Below are 20,530 nucleotides of genomic sequence, written 5' to 3' on the forward strand. Positions count from 1 at the left end.
AGACAGTACATTAACAAGCAAGCTGGCACTTTAGGAAAAGTCACTCTAGCCAACTCTGGCAGAGAACTCTTGGGCACCAAGTTGGAGGCTATCTGCCTCCTCTCTCTTTCCTTCATTTTCCTTGTAGTCAGCTTTGGGCCACAGTAATTTGACCCTAGACCCTGGGGGATCAAAGGTAAATAGCATTCTTTACTGCAGGACTTCTCAGAGCCTTTAGCATGCTAAATGCATAGCTATGCATCTCCAAGTAGTAGAGAGCCTCATGATTGAGTGAGGGCTTTAAGTCAGCAATGAATCAAGTGTCCACAGATTTAAACAGGCTTAAACAGAACAAGAGCAGGTTGATATTTTTGCATATGCTACAGCAACAGACTCCTATACAATAAAACCAATGATGTTTGGAAATATATCACCCTCAAAGGTATCTTAAAGCACAGGTTAATGGTGAACATTTTCGCCCACTGGTTTTACTACCCTGCCTGCCCCTAGCATTATCCCCTCCTTCCCCACCCCCAATCAGCATTTTGGAAAGCAAAGATGATCTAATTTTACTATTTCGCAGCCCCATGCCTGCCATAATACCTCACTGATTCAAGTTAGAAAGTAAGGTTTTATTTAGACTATGCAAGAGATTTCATAAGCCATTTGAATGAACTGGGCTGAATTAATCCAAGTAGCAGCTATCTTACTTCATAACTCCAGTGTCAGTATAGTGGCTGCTGCATAGAAACTTCAATAAATGGGGAAAGAAATTGGACTTTTTTTCCTTTAATACTGAGGACAGAATTTTAAAATACTGCTTGTTCTGGAATTTTGAAAGTCAAATCAGAAAATCAGCTTGGAAGAGATCATGATCTTCATGTTGTGAATGCCAAAATGTCATGGTAATTATGAAGAATATTAAGCTTAGGGAAGTCCACTTCTGAATATATCACCAGGATGATAAACATCACTTGCTGATTGGTGGTAGCTGCTTGGGGTGCTTCTCTGTCACGTGAGTGGGAAGACTGGTGAGCCCTCATGTTTTACTGAGGTTTTTGTTGAGCTGCATATAGTTTAAAAACAACAACAAAAAGTGGGAATGATGTAATAAAAGTTCGTTTTTCTCTTAAATAGAAAAGGCCAGAGACAGCAGTCCAGCACTGGTAAGGTGGTTTCATGACATCACTAGGGAACCCAGCCTCTGCCTTTCATGCCATCATTCCTTAAGGTCATCATATGATCCTTGATGGCTGCTGAAGCTCCAGCCATCACATGCAAAATGTGGACAAAAGGCAGAAGGACAAAAGAGACTCCTCCTTGTCAGTCAGCTCCCTTTAAGCAGCCTTCCCGTAAATCACTTCAGCGGGTGTATCATAGGCCAAATCTTAGAAAAGGGAAGCTGGAAAGTGTGTCTTATTCTGGGTTGCAGAATGCCCAGCTGAAAATCAGGCTTCTGTCACTAAGTAAAGGAGAGAATGAAGGCTGAAATAGGCACTTAGGGGTCTTTTATATAGATATAGATATATTTATTTATTTTTGGCTGCGTCGGGTCTTCCATTGCTGCGTGCAGGCTTTCTCTAGTTGAGGAGAGGGGGCTACTCTTTGTTGCGGTGGTGGGCTTCTCATTGTGGTGGCTTCTCTTGCTGCAGAACACGGGCTCTAGGCGTGGGCTTAGTTGCTCCATGGCATGTGGGATCTTCCTGGACCAGGGATCAAACCCGGGTCCCCTGCATTGACAGGCAGATTCTTAACCACTGCGCCACCAGGGAGGTGCCTGGCACTTAGGAGTCTTTGACCCACTTCCCACTCGGATCTGAGTGGGTGCAAGCTGACCAGAAGCAACAGTTAATACCATTATCTGGAGGAGGACCAAATCAGCAGGAGAAGCAGCTGTAATTTTTTGAGAAATTAAAGGATTTTATGGAAAGTCAGTCATATTCCATTGCTTAGGAAACCATAAAGGTATGTGTCTTTATTCTGCCTTTATGAGTAAAATTAAGTTGATAACAGGGATCTTTCCAAGAGTTTTGAGGGGTGTGCTGAGGTTAGTACCTAAACATTTAGCTCCATGTCGTAGTTTATTTGATTCTGTTCAGTTTAAGGAAAGAACATGGAATATCTTTATTATTCTCATTAAAAAGCAAAGATAATTAAAAGATTCAAAGTATGAAGAATTGATATATACCTTACATATCTGGAAAATTTATTTTGGCTTTCTCTTTTCATGATGTTTCCATAGTGTAGGTATTAGAAGCAATCTAAGTTCATTGACACCTTAACCTAATTCTTCCTTACAGTTCCAAAGGAAATGGTGTTCTCATCTGTACCCTGGGGCAGATCCATAACCACCTGGGCAAAATTTTGGATACAGATATATTTAAATAACGTGTTTTCCTTATTTATTCCTGAAAATTATAGAAACATTGAACAAAGGGCAAATGTTATAACAGATCTTGATTGGGGTTTTGCTTGCAATGTAAGACATCCTAGACACCCTAAAAAGCAGTTAAAAATCTTTTCAGAGAGCAGAAGTCCAGGAAGACTAACTGTATTGCAGCAGTATCTTCTACTGATCAGCCATTTCTGTTTGGGTCTGCGTTTTTTGTTTTTTTTTTTTTAATTAATTAATTAATTTTTGGCTGCGTTGGTCTTCGTTGCTGCGTGCGGGCTTTCTCTAGTTGTGGCGAGCGGGGGCTACTCTTCGTTGCCCTTGTGGTGCACAGGCTTCTCATTGCGGTGGCTTCTCTGGTTGCGGAGCACGGGCTCTAGGCACACGGGCTTCAGTAGTTGTGGCACGTGGGCTCAGTAGTTGTGGCTCACAGGCTCTAGAGCGCAGGCTCAGCAGTTGTGGAGCACGGGCTTAGTTGCTTCGCGGCATGTGGGATCTAACGGGTCCCCTGCATTGGCAGGCAGATTCTTAACCACTGCGCCACCAGGGAAGTCCCTGGGTCTGCTTTTTAAAGAGTTTTTAAAGAATAGTTTTACTGTCAAAATTGAAAGTCTTTTCACATGTTAATTGGTTGGTAAGTAACATGTTAATTCTGATTTTGAACCGCTGTGTTCACCTTGGCTGAATTATTCTATTAGATTCTCCTTTTACTCTTAAACAGCAGTGCCCTTAAAAATTAAATAAGGGAGCTGTATATCAAAATTTAAATGCACATGCCCTTTGACAAATAAATTTCAGTGTGTGTAGTATTTTTATCTAGAAATATACTCATAAAACCATGTAAAGATATTCAATGGTGTTCTCTACTTAACAAAGAAAAAATATAGTAGGAATAGTTAAGTAAATTAACCCGTACAATGGAATACTAGTTAGCTGTTAAAAGATAAAGTGGTATGGAAAGATCTCCAAGCTTTCTTAACTGAAAAAGATAAGGTGCAAAATTATATTGTGATGCCAGAGGTGGTTTAAAATACATACTTATTAAACAGATGTTTAATGAGTGCTACTATGTGGCTGTTAGCGTCCTGGGAAGATATACACAAAATATTAACAATGGTTAACTCTGGGGAGTGGGATACTTTTCATTTTATAGTTTCTATGCAACTTGTGTTTTAATTGTACATATATGATCTGTATATTTAAGCTTTTAAAATTTGTGCTGCTTGCTGTATTGTAATCTTTATTCATCTGTTCCCCCAGCAGCCTGTGAGGACTCTAGAGACAGAAACTCACTTTTGTCTTCATCATCTAGTTGGTTTTTAATTGAAATGATTGCAAAAATGAGGGGCAGGCTGGGAACATCCCCATGGCCTGGTGGGGACTCAGCAACTGAGCAGGGCGGGCGGTGGCTGCGGGGGTCCGCCAGGCGTACCAGTGAGACATGCAGCCGCATTCCTAGAGAGGCATGGAGCCGGCCGGGCTGAGGTTAGGCTGCCGCACGGCGGGAGGGGAAGTCTGACCCCGAGTCCCGACGGCAGGAAGCGGCACACGCCCGGGCCCTGCGGGGACAGGCGGCTGGCTCTTCCCGACTGTGGAGAGCCGGGCCTCCGCCCTCCGGTGGGGCTTTTCACTGGGTCGGCCACGTCTTCGTTGTGCATGTTCCTTGAACTTTTGGTCCGTTAACCAGCAATTAGACACTCACCGAGTGCCCGCTATATGCCAAGTGCTAGGAGCTGGGGGGCAATCGCAGTAAGATGCGTTCTGGGCCCGCCGCAGGTCCCGGCTACCAACATCCCAGTACATCTACGTGCCTCCGGCAAGACGTCCGCCAGTATTTGTTGAATACCAGGTAAGCCCGGGCTCGCTGAGGTCATGCAAAGGTAAACCCCTGTCCTCAAGGGGCAGGGGTGGTGGTGGTGATGCGGGGTGTGATCTGTAATGCGGGTTGGAGAGGGAAACGGGTTTGTGAGGCAGTTTTGGGCTCACTTTTCCATGGGAACACCCTCCACCTGAGTGGCTCAGAGGACAGAAGACTGTACATTAGGTTTGGGGGTGGCATTTGCACGGGGCCTTGGGAATATACCGTTAGAAGACTGGTCGTGGCCATAAAGTACAAGGTTGGTGGAACAAATCTGAGTATCAGCTGGCAGTGATACGAGGCATTTGGGAAGACGATGGCTTTCTTGGAGGTAGGGTCTATGTCTTTTATTATGGGGTTAGCGTTATGCTTGGAAAATGACGTGCTCGATAAATGTTTATCGAGTGACAAACACACAAGTCAAACTCAGTTAAGATCAGATCCTGGGGAGTTTGAATTTAGTTCAACAAGGAGCAGTTGAAACCCGCTTTTTGGTGGGACAGGTGTGTCGAATATGTTTCGAACTGTGCTTTAGGAAATATCGATCCAGTGATGATGGAGTGTGTGGTGCGGCAGGAATACCACACAGAAAATGATTGTAATAGCGAATGCAAATCGTAAAGCAGGAGTGAAAAGGAAGGAATGGCTGCAAGAGGCGTTGTGGAGGAAGAACTGACTGGACTCAGGGTGATTATAGATAAGTAAGCTGGTTTTGAGCCTGAATGCATGGAAGGTGGTGGTGATGCCAATAGAGACTGAAAAATACAGAGTGAGTGCAGCTTTGAGGGGACTCTGATTTCAGTTTGGGATGTGTTGAAATTACAGTGCAGGAGAGGCCCAAGATGTGAGTTTGGAATATGAAAGGCAAGTCAGAGCCAGACAGAGATTTAAGTGTTCTTAGAATAGAGACATATTGAATTTTGATTAATTGAGATCACAAAAGGAACGGGTGAGAAGAGAAACAGAAGTTGAAGTATTTCTACTGTTTGTTATCTAGTGTTACATAAAAAAATAAAGCCCCAAACTTAGTGGCTTAAAACAACCTCAGCTTATTCTTATGAGTCCATGGATTGACTGCGCAGTATTACTGGAGTTACTCATGTGGCTGCTGGTCAGTCAGCTGGGGACTAGGCCCAGCTGGGCTCCAGCTGGGGCTCCGTGGTTCTCTTGCACGTGACCTCTGCATGGCTAGCTTGGGCTTTCTCACAGCATGGAAGTCTCATGGCTGTGTGTCTGGCACTACAAGAGCACTTCCTCTTACATTGTCATTTCTGCCATATTCTATTGGTTAAAACAAGTCACAGGTCAGCACAGACTCAAGGGAAGGAAAAGTAGACTCTACCTCATGATGAGAAAAGTGACAAAATCTCATCGTAACAGGTTTTAGGGGATGGAGGCTTTGGAAACAGTCTACCTCACCTACATTTAAGGTGGAGTATTCCGTGAGAAATATGCAGAGATAGATGAACTTTAAGAGTATATTAATCTGTCCATAAAGGCAGCCGTCTGGCTCCTCCATGGATCAAATTATCCCTTCCCTCCATCTAAAGTATAAGCTGCTCAAGCATTCTTATTGTTAACGCTTCTTCCCTGGTATCCCTACCTTACATCCCTTACCTCTGGGCTCAACTCCCTTAGGATTCAAGGTAGACTTCTGATTAATTTCACTGATATTGGCAAGCAGGCTCAGTTTCTGAGCATCACGTAGAGTGGGGACAAAAATATAAGTATGTTACATAGAGTTTTGAAGCTCTTATAATTTTTATGTTACTGATCAATTCTTATGCTTCAGATGTACATTTGGAAAAACATTTCTGGAGCATAGACCTCAGCTAAGTGAACCTTTTTCTAGCCTTTAAGGTCAACATGGATGAAGCTTCGCCAGGCCCCGCTCCTGAGAATGGAGACAGCCTTGTGAAAGTGAAGGAGGAAGATCCCACATGGGAGCAGATGTGCAGCTCACAGGAGAGCAGCTCCCACACTCTGGAGCTTTGCCGCCTGCGCTTCCGGCGGTTCTGCTACCAGGAGGTAACCGGGCCCCGGGAGGCTCTGGCCCAGCTCCAAGAACTTTGCCATCAATGGCTGCGGCCGGAGACCCACACCAAGGAGCGGATCCTGGAGCTGCTGGTGCTGGAGCAGTTCCTGACCATCCTGCCTGAGGAGCTCCAGGCCTGGGTGCAGGCGTATCCTCTGGAGAGCGGGGAGGATGCAGTGACAGTGCTGGAGAATCTAGAGAAAGACACAGGAGGCTCAGGACAGCAGGTGGGAAGAGAATGTGTGTGGTGGCCTGGGAGGAGTAATGGCGAACATTTGTCTGTTAAGTTTTAACTTTTTACTTTGAAGTAATTTACAATTTATAGAAGTTTGGGGAGAGTAGTACAGAGAACTACTGTGTACTCTTCACCCAGATTCACCAGTTGTTAACATTTGTTACAGGATGTGCCCCTCTCGTGTGTGAGCACGTGCTCCCTCTCTCACTCTCTGTATATGTACATATATGTGTGTACACACACACACAGGCTCACACATTTTTTTCCTTGAACCATTTGAGATTGGAGTTAGTTGGGGATACCATACCCCTTTATCTCTAAACACTTCAGTGTGTATTTCTGAAGAAGAAAGATATTCTCTTGTATAACCAGAATACATATTATCAAGTTTTGGGAAATTAAAATTTTTATGATACTATCACCTCAACAGTAGTACTTGTTTAGATACATCCATGATAACCCAGTAGTATTCTTTATGACAATTTTGCCCCAATCCAGGATACAGTCCAGCATCACACATTACATTTAGTTGCCATCTCTTCAGTCCTCTTAGATCTGGAAAGGTTGTTCAGTCTTCCTTTGTCATAACAATGACATTTTTGAAGAGTACAGACCAGTTATTTTTTGGAATGCCCCTCAATTTGGGTTTGCCTTGTATTTTCTCATGATAAGACCCAGGTTGTGCATTTTGGCTAGAATACCACGGAAGTGACATTGTGGTCTCCTCAGTGCATCACATCAGGAGGCACATGGTGATGGATTGTCCCATTACTGATGAGGTTAAGGTGGTATCTGTCAGATTTCTCTACTATAAAGTTACCATTTTCCCCTTTGTAATTAATAAGAAATTTGTGGGAAGCATTTTGAGACAGTGTACATATCCTATTTCTCATTGAACTTCCACCCACTAGTTAAGCATCCATCTGGGTTTTTGTTTTGTTTTTCTAGGCAGGGATCTTTGCCTGTCTTGTGTCTCTTCTTTGCCACTATATCCCCAGCATGTAGAACAGAGCCTGGCTTTTAGTAGGCATTCAGTCCATATTTGCCAAATGAGTGAATGTCTCTGTCTTGCTACTCTGTCTTACTTGCTGCTGCTTAAGGATTAAATGGGGCTTGTCTGGTGTTCCCTTGAGGATATCCCTAACTGTTGTTCGGTCCAGTTCCCACCAGGATGCCTTTTCTTTTCTTTTCTTTTTTAACATCTTTATTGGAGTATAATTGCTTTTCAATGTTGGGTTAGTTGCTGCTGTATAACAAAGTGAATCAGCTATATGTATACATATATCCCCACATCTCCTCTCTCTTGCGTCTCCCTCCCACCCCAGGATGCCTTTTCAAAGTGAACCTTTTGTCCCCAGGTTTCTGTCTACAGTCAGGGACAGGACATGCACCTACCGGTGACAGAATATCAAGGAACCTCTTTGGAGTGTCAGAGGCCCCAGCTACTGCCTGGGGTAACCACCTTGAAGTGTGAGCCCCCAGAGCCCAGCCAAGAGGTCGCCCAAGAAGTGAGTGGTGAGTGCCGGAGGGTGAGTTTAGTAAGGACACTGGGAGCAGGCCGCTGGCAGGTGCATGGCCTTCTAAGTAAAAGCTTGTTTATCTGTGGGTTTTTTGTTTGTTTGTTTGTTTTTTTGTTAGCCCTATACCTAAGCAAACTTTTAAAAACATTTGGAATTGTAAAATGTTAGAAGTCTAAGATCTCATCCAACACCCTTAATAGTTAGGAAAACCAAAACTCAGAGTTTAAGTGACTTGACCAGGGTCAACAGAGGCAGAGTTAAGTCACGTGACCTTCTGACCAAGATTCTCTCTTTACTATATATCTCTATTCCACATTTCTAATTCTACATTTGTGAATATTTTAAATATTTACTTGGTAGCTTTCCATAAATTTGTCTTTTTCCCATGGTAACATTTTCTTCAGTAGCCTCCCTGCCTCTAATCTTTCAGTAATTTACATACAGCTTTAGGTTTAAACAGGTTCTCTCCTTCCTGCACTTGGAGTGTACCCTCCTGTGTGCACGGCTCTCTCACTTTCCGTATCCATCCCAGCTACTGGTTACATTTCAGCTGTGTGCAGTAGGATAGGCCATGCAAAGAAGGCAAAGTCTGCGGCCTGCAGTTTGCAGATGGCTTGAGAACACACAGAAGCATACAGATCGTTCAAAAAGGAGACCTCAGAACTCCGTAGTGCAATGTTTTTTAACCTTTGTGGTGAGGGATGCTATCATTTTCCCCCAGAATTTATTGAAAAGGATTAACTCTCTTCCCTGGAAAAGGCGTACAAAATGATGCACACAACTTCATGATTTACCACATTGGTTTACAGTCACCACATTGGTGATCTGTGAATATTGATATTTTGATATTAAGTACAAAATAAATGGTTCATATAATAAATGATATGAGAACATTCAAGGGAGATAAAAGAAAATGTATGAGGCTCAGATTACTTGTGATATTTACCCATTGGAGCATAAACAGAACTTGATATTTCCCTACTTACTTGACTGATAGTTCTTATTTCTTTGCTTATTAAAAACCACCATGACATGAAGCCCAAATGTTTTACGTGAAGAAGTTTAGAGGTGGTAGGGAGCCTTACGGCCCTGGGGTTGGGAAAGCATGCCTGGAGGCATGAGCCTGCGTTGAGCCTTGATAGATGAGAGGATTTGCAGTGGAGCAGGCATAGGGTGAGCATTCCCATCTACCTGTGAGATGATGAACATGCATCTGCTGAAATCAGTTTCATCGCATTTTGACTGTGGAGGGGGAGGGGTAATGAAGAATGGAGGTACTTGTCAGAATGGTGATGGTAATTGACAGAAAGATAACAGCGGTCATAGGATATAAGATTCTTTTGTGTGAGCATGAGCTGGCTCACAGAACTGGACTCCAGCAGCATCTACTGGGCGGAGGGGGGGCTTCTTCGGTTCTCTAGGTCCCCGTGCGATGCGCCACTGCTGTGGTGTGTGTAATCAGGATGCTCTGTGGTCCTTTAGGAAGCACACCCTGTCATTCTCAAGGGCTTTTTATACCTTCTTAGGCCCTCCCAAATATTCTGGAGACTCTGGCTAAGGGCCTCCCTGCCCACTAGTCATAACCCAAGCACATTTCTCCAGGATACCTGCGACCAAATGAACTGAAGATCAATTTCCCAGGCTACCTGCATTCCCTCCTCTCCTGCTAGTATTTTCAATGGGTAATAAGTCAACCAGCATGACAGGAGGGTGGGGTTTGTTTAGGGGAAAGAGTGGGTGGGGGGAATGGGAAGGTCAGTTGGGGCCATTTTATGGGGTGTTTAAATTCAAACCAGGAGGTTTGGACTTTATCATTAAAAAGTTGGGTGCCATTGAAGCCTTTTTTTAAAGTCAAAAATATGATTTACAGTGACTGTGTTATTTGTGTGTATATAGTATTTCATTCTCACCTGTCATGGAATACTAGATTTAAAATGAAAACTATTGAGTACTTTATTTTTGCCAGTCTCTTAATGCTCAAATGTGATTGATTCTTAGGGTCAGACACATTGTTAAATTTTCGATATGTTGATGGAGAAGTAGAAAAGACTTTGAGATCATTTTATTCATTGCAGCTTAAGCCCATTTTCTCTTGTTCTGTCTTTGGCAGAGATATAGAGCAACAGATCAGTGTGGTATTTGTAGTGAACTTTAATATGTTTGAAAACATTCCTCTGCCTTCTTCCCAGGCTTAACCCTAATGCTTTTGCACCTCAGGAGGATTATAAGAGGCAAACACAGAGTCTGATCTGACCTTTGCTCTCTCAAGTTTCCCATTGCTGTTGATCTCTTTCCTCACTGCATTATACGTTTGCCCCCTTCCATTCTCTCTTTCCATCCTGCCCCTCCTCAGCTTAGCCCTTTCTCTGACAGCAGACCTGCTTTACACTGTGCTTTTTAAGCTGTTGGTTGTTTGGCATATATGCATTGTGGGGAGGTAAGGTAGTAACAGTGAATCAGGGGCAAGGCTATTTTATTTTCCTAGCAAGGCTTATTTGCGCTACATATGAAACAACAGCAACAAAAAGATTCCACAGTGATCCACTGTGTCTGGAGCAAGGAAGAGGGGTACTATGTTCTATGTTATATTTTGGGTTAGAATTATCCCCTGTGCTCTTCATTTAGTGATTTTGGGCTCCTTATATTGTTGCCATCTTGAAAAATAATGATACATTACCTTGTGTGGGGTCTTACAATTTACAGAGGGCTTTTACAGAGAGTTTTTATGTTACCTCAATCTTCATTAACCTTGTAAAGTAGACTGTGTTCTCCCCATTGTACAGATAAGGAATTGGAAAGAATCTTTTTAAGTAACAGTGCAGTGCCTGGCACCTTGCAATCATTATGACTGTCTGAATTATTGTTACAGTTTCCAGTGTGGCAGATTCTCAAATGTTCTCCTAGCTCACGGTTAGCATCTCTTCTATGTATGTATGTATGACTATTTTTGTGTGTGTGTGACTTTTTTTACAGATGTACAGTTGACTTACAGTGTTGTGTTAGTTTCAGGTGTACATGTATGACTATTTTTTTAGAGCAGTTTTATGTTAAGCAAAATTGGAAGAAAGGTACAGAGATTTCTCATCTACCCCCTGCCTCCCCCCATACGTTGCCTCCCCCATTATCAACTCTATTTTTTGTATCTTTATTTTCTCTTTTCATCTTCCTCTTATCTGCTTTCCTGTTTCCCCTTTGCCTTATCTCTCTGTTCTCCACTTCTTTTCTTCTTCGTTCTCTGGTTAATGTTTCCTTTATCACCAAGTTCTGCCTTCCCTCTCTTTATTTTCATCAATAATTTCTAATTTTTCTTTATGAATGTGAAAGTGCATCACTGTAGACCACCTCATGAGTTCATAAACACCACTTATTTTGTGGGTAGGGACCCTAAAGTTTTAGAATTTTAGAATTCTGACAGAATGAAAGCAGATATGATGTTCTAGTGTAAGATCTGTATCTTAGTTCCTGGATGTTTAACAAACATAAGAAGATTTGGGGCCTGGGTCCCCCACAAAGGGCTCTCTCCTAAAAGCCACTGTGTTTCATTCAGGACTCTTGTCTCCTCCTTCCACAGGGCCCGCTCCCCAGGGACCAGCCCCTCGCCAGGAAGAGAATCCCAGAGACCAGGCAGCAGTACCGGGGTCTAACTCAGCGAGATCCCAGGTGAGCAGGCTGCCCGGGCTATGCGAACCTCAGTAGCAGCCCTCCTTCCCTCGACCACCTATCCCTTGCCCTTCTCTTGGCTCACACTGCTCACCCTGGGAGCCTTTCAGGTGGCACAGTCCCTCTGCCTTCACCTTGTCACAGAATATCACAGACCATTTGTGCCTCATCCAGGGAGCTCACATAGATTACATGCAGTGGCCTCATTCCATACCGTATGCAGGAGGCACATCCAAATCTCAAGGTATGAGAATAAGGGGCAGAGTTAGGCCCTTGGTTTCAGAATGTGCCTCTACTCATTTGATGCTCAGTGACTGATGTGTTATCTTTTGAGGGGGTCTCTGGTTTCTCTCCCCAGTCTGAGAAGCAGTACTCTTCCTCATATTACTTTATAGTCCAAGTGTTCTGCACATACCCAATTAATATTTGGTGATGATAATGGAAATTCTGTGTATCCAAGGCAAAACTTCACATCTTCTTCACAGAATAGACTCTTGGTTTTTTTTCCCCCTTATTCTCTTAGTGGTCCAATCATTTTCCTAGTCATTTAGTTAAAAAATATTTAAGTCTCCTATTTAAGTCCTCTGCTGCTGAGTCAGTTTCCTCAAGAACAGGGTCTTCATGGAGTCCTTTCCTCACTCTGTGACTTTTAATTCATTCTTAATCCTATCAGACCTAGTGCCTCCTGTTCTTAACAAATACTTCACCTTCCTGAAAAGAAATGTATAGCAAGTAAAACTTACCTATATGTATATTTAAATCAATATAATTATCTAAAATGCTATATAATGGAGAAACAAAAAGCAATTTATTAAAAAAAAAGTATTTCAAAAATGCAAATGTTTGGACATGATCACACCAAGAAATAACAAAGTAGTTAAACGTTTGCACTGATGTGTAATCATTAGGTTTGAATTAAGGAGGAATAAGAAGATCAAAAGGCTAGGAAAACGAAAGGGCAGAGATGTGGGTGGACAGTGAATGAAACTAGCATTGAGTCAAATAATGAAAGACCAGCCAGAGAAAGAGAAAAATAACATTAATTGAAGTAGAGCTAAGATGAAGTTATGGCTTGTATTATGTCCCGAAAAGATATATTGAAGTCCTAACCCCAGGTACCTATGACTGTGATCTGATTTGGAAATAGATTCTTTGTAGATGTAATCAAGTTAAGATGAGGTCCTACTGGAGGAGGGTGGGCCCAGCATCCAACGGTCGATGTCCTTATAAGAAGGCCTTGTGAAGACAGGGAGACACACAGGGAGAAGGCCATGTGAGGGCAGAGGCAGAGACTGGAGTGATGCATCTACCAGCCAAGGAAAACTCAGGATTGCTGACAACCCCCAGAAGCTGGGAGAGAGGCAGGACAGTCGTCCCTTAGACCTTCGGAGAGAGCAGGGCCCTGCTGGTTGGCTTGGTACGACTGGTCTGCAGTGTGGTATTCAACACCCTTCACACCTGGACCCCTTATCCTTACCACAGTGAAGACTGAGAGGCCATTTTTTGCCTTTTTAGACATCAGTGAAGACTGAGGAAGCAGCAGCCCAGGCCCTTGTCCCAGAGGGGTGGCCACATCTGAGTCTGGCCCAGAGGAACATTTATGGAAACTCGGCTCAGGAGAAGGTTACAAACATCAGTCTGATGGGTAAGGACAGGCCTCTGGCTGGTCCCCAGCTGTGCTCACCTTTCCCATCATTAACCCTGACTCGGCCCTTGTGAACCCACATTTCCTACATGCCCTCACCCTTCCTTCCCCTTCTTCGGGCCTCTGCCTCCACACTTCTCTCAGCCCCTGCCAGTTTGAATCCCTCCCAATCCCCTTATCTTCTTCTGTTGCTAATCACTACTGATTCTTGCTGTTATCTTCTCTGATCATGATTCCCTCAACATCTCCTCCTCTGCTCCCTTTTTTCTTCCCTTTTCAAGGGTCCCATATAATTTGTCATCTTCAGACATCCCTTAATATCTGAAAGTTCCACAAACACCCTGCCTGATCTCTTCTTTACCTCAGAGGACGTTCTCTTCACTCTCTGTGAACACTACTGTCTATGTGTAATTTTCTTTAAATATGCTTTGCCCTGTTAGATACTCTCCCCTGCAAATTGACCTTTCTTATTATCTTCCTATACTCTGCCACATTTTTAGGACTGTTGTGACTGCACTCCTGGTACACCTGTTGATTTTTTGTTTGTTTTAATTTGGAACATCCTATTCCTTACCCTAGAGATTGTTTTTTCTAGATTCAGGCAACAAATGACATTTAAATCATTAACATATTATTTTAGCTGAAGAAGTTGTAACTAAAGATGGATTGTTTAACACAAAGCAAGAAACTTCTGAAGAAATGGAACGAGGTGCTGAGGTCTCAGGAATACCCAACAGGTGAGTGTCCATGGTCCTAAGTAGAACAAATCCTACAGATGTAAGAAGAAATTGAAATGAAACCGGAGAAACAAGTTGGTAAAAGCCTGCTTCCCTGGAATAATACAGAAAGAGTAACACTCACTTCTGTGATCATAGGGGGTCCCACGCCAAGGAGGTGACCTGCCAGTATATCATAATTATACAAAACTTTCAGTTGGTACACAGTTGCCTCCAAGAATCCTCTGACTTAGTTTACCTTGCCTGATCACTCTTCCCCTGGCTCCCTTATGTTGTGGGGCTACAGATACTGAAGCCAGAAAGAGAAGAAGATAGAGAAGCAGAGGATTTAGACAAGAGAGTGAGGGCTGCAGGTAAGGTTTGTTGCCATGATGGTTAAGAAAGAAATATCATCAGACCTGGAAGAGGACTTAGGGAAGACAGGTAGGGTATCTTCGACCTCCATTAGGAGAATCCTGAGTAAGAATTAAAAGGAGAGTAGCTGATGACGAAGGGACAAATTAAGGATAGTAGTGGGTGCTTAATGAGTGGTGGCTGTGGAATGAATGTCTAGCATAGGTGCTCCTAAAGCAGAAAGAGAGGGACCGGATCATGAGCAAAGGTTGGGTTCTGGTGAGGCCATTAACTCCTTGGAGACGTGAGAAGAGAAGAAAAAGGAAACAGCGTGCGATAATTACACTGAAGAGTAGGGCCGGGGATGAGGATTCTCCTTATTGACATTTGTTCATCTTAGGGAAACAGGGAGCTAAATCTCAGTTAAAAGAGAAATGTCCTGAAGCCTAAGAAGAGAAGTAAGATCTTTCATAAAGCTGGTAAAGTCTGAGCCGAGCTGCACTAAAGTAAGAGAGAGAACACTCTGACTTAGCTCAGAGTTATAACTGGAGAATAGGAACCTGCTGTTGTGTCTGTCAGGTACGTTTACATCAGGTAACTGAAACCGTCACTCACAGTGCCTCCAAGAATCAAGATAGCTTACTGTTTCACGTGACAAGAAGTCTGAAGGGGTAGGATGTTCTAGGTTTGGTGCTCCACCATGATGTCAAAGACTGAGTGTACCCGCCCCCATGCCCTCAGCAACCTCCCCACTCATTCAGCAAGCATTTTACCACTCATATTCAGTCATGTGTAATACAGAGACCCTACCTTCAATAAGTCACATGAGGGTACAGTAGATGAGAAAACACAGAACACAATGCAGTATGATGACGTGCCCTGTAGCTATGATAGAGCATGCAGGAGAGGACTCAACAGAGATCTGGATACTGGAGAAGACCTCCCAGAAGAGGTAACATTTGAAACAAGCCCTGATGAGTAAGCAGGAATTTACCAGCTAAAGAGGAGGTGGATCAGAGAGAGTCAGAGAAAGAAAATGCAAATGCCTAGAGAGGATAGGAGAAGAACTAGGAGAGGAGAGTCACAGGAGCCATAGAAGATCATTTTATTGTTTTATTTATTTATTATTTACTTATTTAGCTGCGCTGGGTCTTAGCTGCGGCATGCAGGATCTTTTAGTTACAGCATGCGGGATCTAGTTCCCTGACCAGCGATCGAACCCGGGCCCCCTGCGCTGGGACCGCAGAGTCTTAACCGCTGGACCACTAGGGACGTCCCAGAGGATCATTTTAAAGAGCAAGTTTCTGCTTGAAAAATTCTGGGTCCTCTTTGGAGTAGGAAAAGAAGTCATGTTTGGAGATAGACTGGTAGATTTGAGAAGAGTGATGAAGAGTGATGAAACACCTGCTGTGGGGAACAGGGAAGAAAGGAACGAGAGGACATGAGAAGGATTTCTGGGCAGTGTTGAGTAACTAGCTGAGTTTTGGAGACCATCATATTTAGCAGTGTCAGTCTACCTAGTTGTTTGATTTCTCTGGCACTATTCACTCCTGGGTTAGGAACAGAGAAGACTAAGGATAGGGTTGATCTGGTGCTGAATTTTGCTGGTCCACCACTACAGAAGGACACTGGGGCAGGGTGATTGATTGGTGATCCTGGCAAGAGAAGGACTAAGGTGATGATGGATCACGAGGTCTAGACAGAATAGGAAGGTAGGTAAACGCAGGAGGAAATGGAGGAGTCAGAGTGAGAAGGAAGAACAGGTATTGTGGGACAAGAGTGTGAGGAGGCTAGAGTGAAAAGAAATTGGGGCTACAGAGTGAACTCTTGGAGTTTAGTTTTCACCAGTGGAAAGTTCAGTGTAGTGACAGGATTCAAGGAGGGTCCCTGAAGTTGAAGATGTCAGGGAACTCTAAGATGGATCTACCGAATGGATCATACACGCAGACATTAAAGACACCCAGGATGATAAATGCTCTAAGCAAACAAATAAATATATATAGTGTAAATTATATTACAACATACTCTTTTCACTGCTGTTTCCTCCCTTATGTCTTCTTAAATTAGTCTAATTTACCAACAGGACATTTGTAAATGAAATGCACATTTCTAGAATTAAAGAAGTTTGTGTAAAATAATACTTTCCATCTTAGTAACTTCAGCCTAGTTCCTTGAAAACTGCATAAAAATCAGTCCAAGGGCAATAAGTTTGAGTTTCTCTTTTGTTTCACCGCAGAAACAGTGCGTCCACCAGATGAATGCAGAACAAGGGGAGGCTAAATTGTTCCATGTTCAGAAATTCTGTGAGAGGTGAGGGGGCTCAGTAAATAACAACCCATTTCCTTGTCCAAATTCAGAACCAACTGATAGAGACACAGGAGTAAAACAGATGATTCTGGAAACCTCTGCTTTATGACTGACAGAAGCTAGACTGATAAAGCCGCTCAGAGGCAGAGCTAAGTGGCCGCATAGTGACAGCAGACCCTCCCCCTACCCCCCATAGGCCTTCCTGATCCATCTTGGGAGAAAAAGGAACATGGAATGTCTGCAACTTCCTTCTAAAGAGGACAGCCCAGTTCTTTCTCCCAGATTCAACAATTAGTTAAGTCATGAGGAGTGAGTGGGAAGTGGGAAGAGGCCAGAAATGTTCAGTCTGGCCAAAGCCCTCCCCATGGAAACATGAGGAGTGAGAAGGAAGTATTCCCCACAAAAGAATCCTTAGGCGTCATGGATTTATCCTGTACCAGTGAATAAGACTGAGAATTTTTATAGCATACGTTCTTTTTTCTTTCCCAGAGATTGTGTACCCCAGGCCCCTTGTAGTACCCCTGTTCCTGCTGAAAGGACAGTTGCACATTGGAACACTCTGAAGGACCGTCACCCTGCTGACATGTGGACTCGGATGCACATCTCATCCCTGGAATACGCTGCAGGAGACATTACCCGAAAAGGGAGAAAAAAAGACAAAGCTCGAGTGAGTGAACTGCTCCAAGGCCTCACATTTTCTGGTGATTCAGATGTGGAAGAGGATGACGAGCCTGAGACTCAGCCTGCTCCAAAAAGACCAAAGGTGTCAAGCGTCCCAGAGAAGCACTGGACCAAAAGAGACATTAAACCCAACTTTCCAAGCTGGTCAGCACTGGATTCTGGACTTTTGAATCTCAAGAGTGAAAAGTTGAACCCAGTGGAGCTCTTTGAGTTATTTTTTGATGATGAAACATTCAACTTGATTGTCAGGGAAACCAATAATTATGCTTCTCAGAAAAATGTCAACTTGGAAGTCACAGTTCAGGAAATGAGGTGTGTGCTTGGTGTCCTGCTTTTGAGTAGCCTTGTGAGGCGTCCCAGAAGGGGAATGTATTGGGAAATGTCTGATGCCGATCAGAACCTGGTTAGAGATGCAATCAGAAGGGACAGGTTTGAATTGATTTTCTCATACCTGCATTTTGCAGATAATAGCCACCTAGATCAAAATGATAAGTTTACAAAATTGAGGCCTCTCATAAAGCAAATGAATAAAAATTTTCTCCTGTATGCTCCCCTCGAAGAATACTATTGTTTTGATAAGACAATGTGTGAGTGCTTTGATAGTGACCAATTCCTGAATGGGAAACCTATTAGAATTGGCTATAAAGTCTGGTGTGGTACAACCACACAGGGTTATCTGGTTTGGTTTGAGCCCTATCAAGAAGAGTCAACTATGATGGCAGGTAAAGATCTTGATCTTGGTTTAGGTGGAAATCTAGTGATGAATTTTGCTGATGTTCTTTTAGAGAGAGGTCAATATCCCTACCATCTGTGTTTTGATAGCTTCTTTACAAGTGTCAAATTGATGTCAGCCTTGAAGAAGAAAGGGGTGAGGGCAACAGGAACAATTCGTGAGAACAGGACTGAAAAATGTCCCCTGATGAGTGCAGAACATACGAAAAAAATGAAGAAGGGGTATTTCGATTTCCGAGTAGAAGAAAATGATGAGATAATTTTGTGTCGTTGGCATGGTGATGGTATTATCAGTCTGTGCTCCAACGCTGTTGGCATAGAGCCAGTCAATGAGATATGTTGTTTTGCCGATGACAAGGAGATCCCTCAGATAAGTCAACCTTCCATAGTGAAACTGTATGATGAATGCAGGGAAGGCGTAGCTAAAATGGAACAGATCATTTCCAAATATAGGGTGAGAATAAGAGGCAAGAAATGGTACTCAGTTTTGGTGAGCTACATGATTGATTTAGCCATGAGCAATGCATGGCACCTGCACAGAGCCTGTAATCCAGGCGCTTCTCTAGAACTCGGGGATTTTCGGAGAGATATTGCCCATTTCTACTTGGCGCATAATGCAAATATGTCAGATTAAGGCAGGTAAAACAGGTACAATGTAGACATTAGTAAGACACAGAAAAATCACAACTACACATCAGATTGTACCCAAAGCAAACCTGATGTATGTATACAATGAAATTATTAATTAAATGACTAATATTTCTTTTAAAAAATCTATGTAGAGTTTCAAAAACTGTTATAACAATGTTAAAAATGATCTGTAAAAATGTTGAAATCTATTGGTATCTTTTTCTATGTCTAATTTTGATATCAAACGTGGGAAATCCTTTATTAGTTGAATTGATTAATTTGTGCATTTAAAGAATGAAATCCTGCCTCCTTTTCTTTTTTTCCTGGTAGTTTTCTCTGGGGAATGCCTTTTTTTTTTTCTTTTTTTGGCTGCATTGGGTCTTCGTTGCTGCGCAGGGGCTTTCTCTAGTTGCGGCAAGTGGGAGCTACTCTTCATTATGGTGCGTGGGCTTCTCATTGCGGTGGCTTCTCTTGTTGTGGAGCACAGGCTCTAGGCACACGGGCTTCATTAGTTGTTGTGGCACATGGGCTCAGTAGTTGTGGCTTGCGGGCTCTAGAGCACAGGTTCAGTAGTTGTGGCGCATGGGCTTAGTTGCTCCGCAGCATGTGGGATCTTCCCGGACCAGGGCTCGAAACTGTCCCCTGCATTGGCACGTAGATTCTTAACCACCAGGGAAGCCCCAGGAATGCCGTTTTAAAATGCAGGCAGAATTTAATGCAATCCCTATCAAATTACCCATTAACATTTTTCACAGAACTAGAATAAATAAACCTAAAATTTATATGGAATCATAAAAGACCCGGAATTGCCAAAGCAATGCTGAGGAATAAAAACAAAGCTGGAGGCATAACCCTCCCAGACTTCAGACAATATTACAAAGCTACAATAATCAAAACAGTGTCATACTGGCACAGAAACAGACACATGGATCAATGGAACAGAACAGAGAGCCCAGAAATAAACCTACACCTACGGTCAGTTAATCTTCGACAAAGGAGGCAAGAATATACAATGGAGAAAAGACGGTCTCTCCAGCAAGTGGTGGTGGGAAAGTTGGACAACCGCATGTAAATCAGTGAGGGTAGAACACACCCTCACACCATACACAAAAATAAACTCAAATGGCTTAAAGACTTAAATATAAGGCATGACACCATAAAACTTCTAGAAGAGGACCTAGGCAGAACATTCTCTGACACAAATCATAGCCATGTTTTCTTAGGTCAGTTTTCCAAGGCAATAGAAATAAAAGCAAAAATAAACAAATGGGACCTAATCAAACTTACAAGCTTTTGCACAGCAAAGGGAACAATAAGGTGAAAAGACAACTTATGGACAGGGAGAAAATATTTCCAAATGATGTGACTGACAAGGGCTTAATTTCCAAAATAGACAAACAGCTCATACAACTCAATAACAACAACAAAAAACCCAATCAAAAAATGAGAAGACCTAAATAGACATTTCTCCAAAGAAGACAAACAGATGGCCAAAAAGCACATGAAAAGATGCTCAACATTGCTAATTAGTAGAGAAATGCAAATCAAAACTACAATGAGGTATCACCTCACACCAGTCAGAATGGCCATCATTAAAAAGTCTACAAATAACAAATGTTGGAGAGGATGTGGGGAAAAGGGAGCCCTCCTGCACTGTTGGTGGGAATGTAAATTGGTGCAGCCACTGTGGAGAACAGTATGGAGATTCCTTAAAAAAACTAAAAATAGAGTTACCATATGATCAAGCAATCCCACTCTTGGGCATATATCTGGAGAAAAAACTAAT

The 20,530-nt window shown here is 42.9% G+C and overlaps 1 protein-coding gene across 3 annotated transcripts; it reads left to right on the forward strand.

Moving 5' to 3' along the window:
• Positions 1 to 94: 94 nt before the first annotated feature.
• On the forward strand, positions 95 to 19,027 carry PGBD1 (piggyBac transposable element derived 1). Of its 3 annotated transcripts, none has more exons than XM_059938107.1 (7): positions 95 to 175; positions 6,082 to 6,491; positions 7,858 to 8,014; positions 11,591 to 11,679; positions 13,195 to 13,324; positions 13,965 to 14,061; positions 17,191 to 19,027. In XM_059938107.1, the coding sequence occupies exons 2-7, from the start codon at positions 6,096 to 6,098 to the stop codon at positions 18,746 to 18,748; spliced, it is 2,427 nt and encodes an 808-aa protein (XP_059794090.1). In that variant the 5' UTR covers positions 95 to 175; positions 6,082 to 6,095; the 3' UTR covers positions 18,749 to 19,027. The 3 variants fall into 3 exon arrangements, with proteins under 3 accessions (XP_059794090.1, XP_059794088.1, XP_059794089.1); XM_059938105.1 differs by lacking the exon at positions 95 to 175 and adding an exon at positions 4,135 to 4,220 and having other exon boundaries at positions 17,191 to 19,026; XM_059938106.1 differs by lacking the exon at positions 95 to 175 and adding an exon at positions 4,851 to 4,930.
• The last annotated feature ends 1,503 nt before the right edge of the window (positions 19,028 to 20,530 follow it).

The sequence above is a fragment of the Balaenoptera ricei genome, chromosome 11, assembly GCF_028023285.1.
Source record: "Balaenoptera ricei isolate mBalRic1 chromosome 11, mBalRic1.hap2, whole genome shotgun sequence".
In the NCBI taxonomy this organism is placed as follows: domain Eukaryota; kingdom Metazoa; phylum Chordata; class Mammalia; order Artiodactyla; family Balaenopteridae; genus Balaenoptera; species Balaenoptera ricei.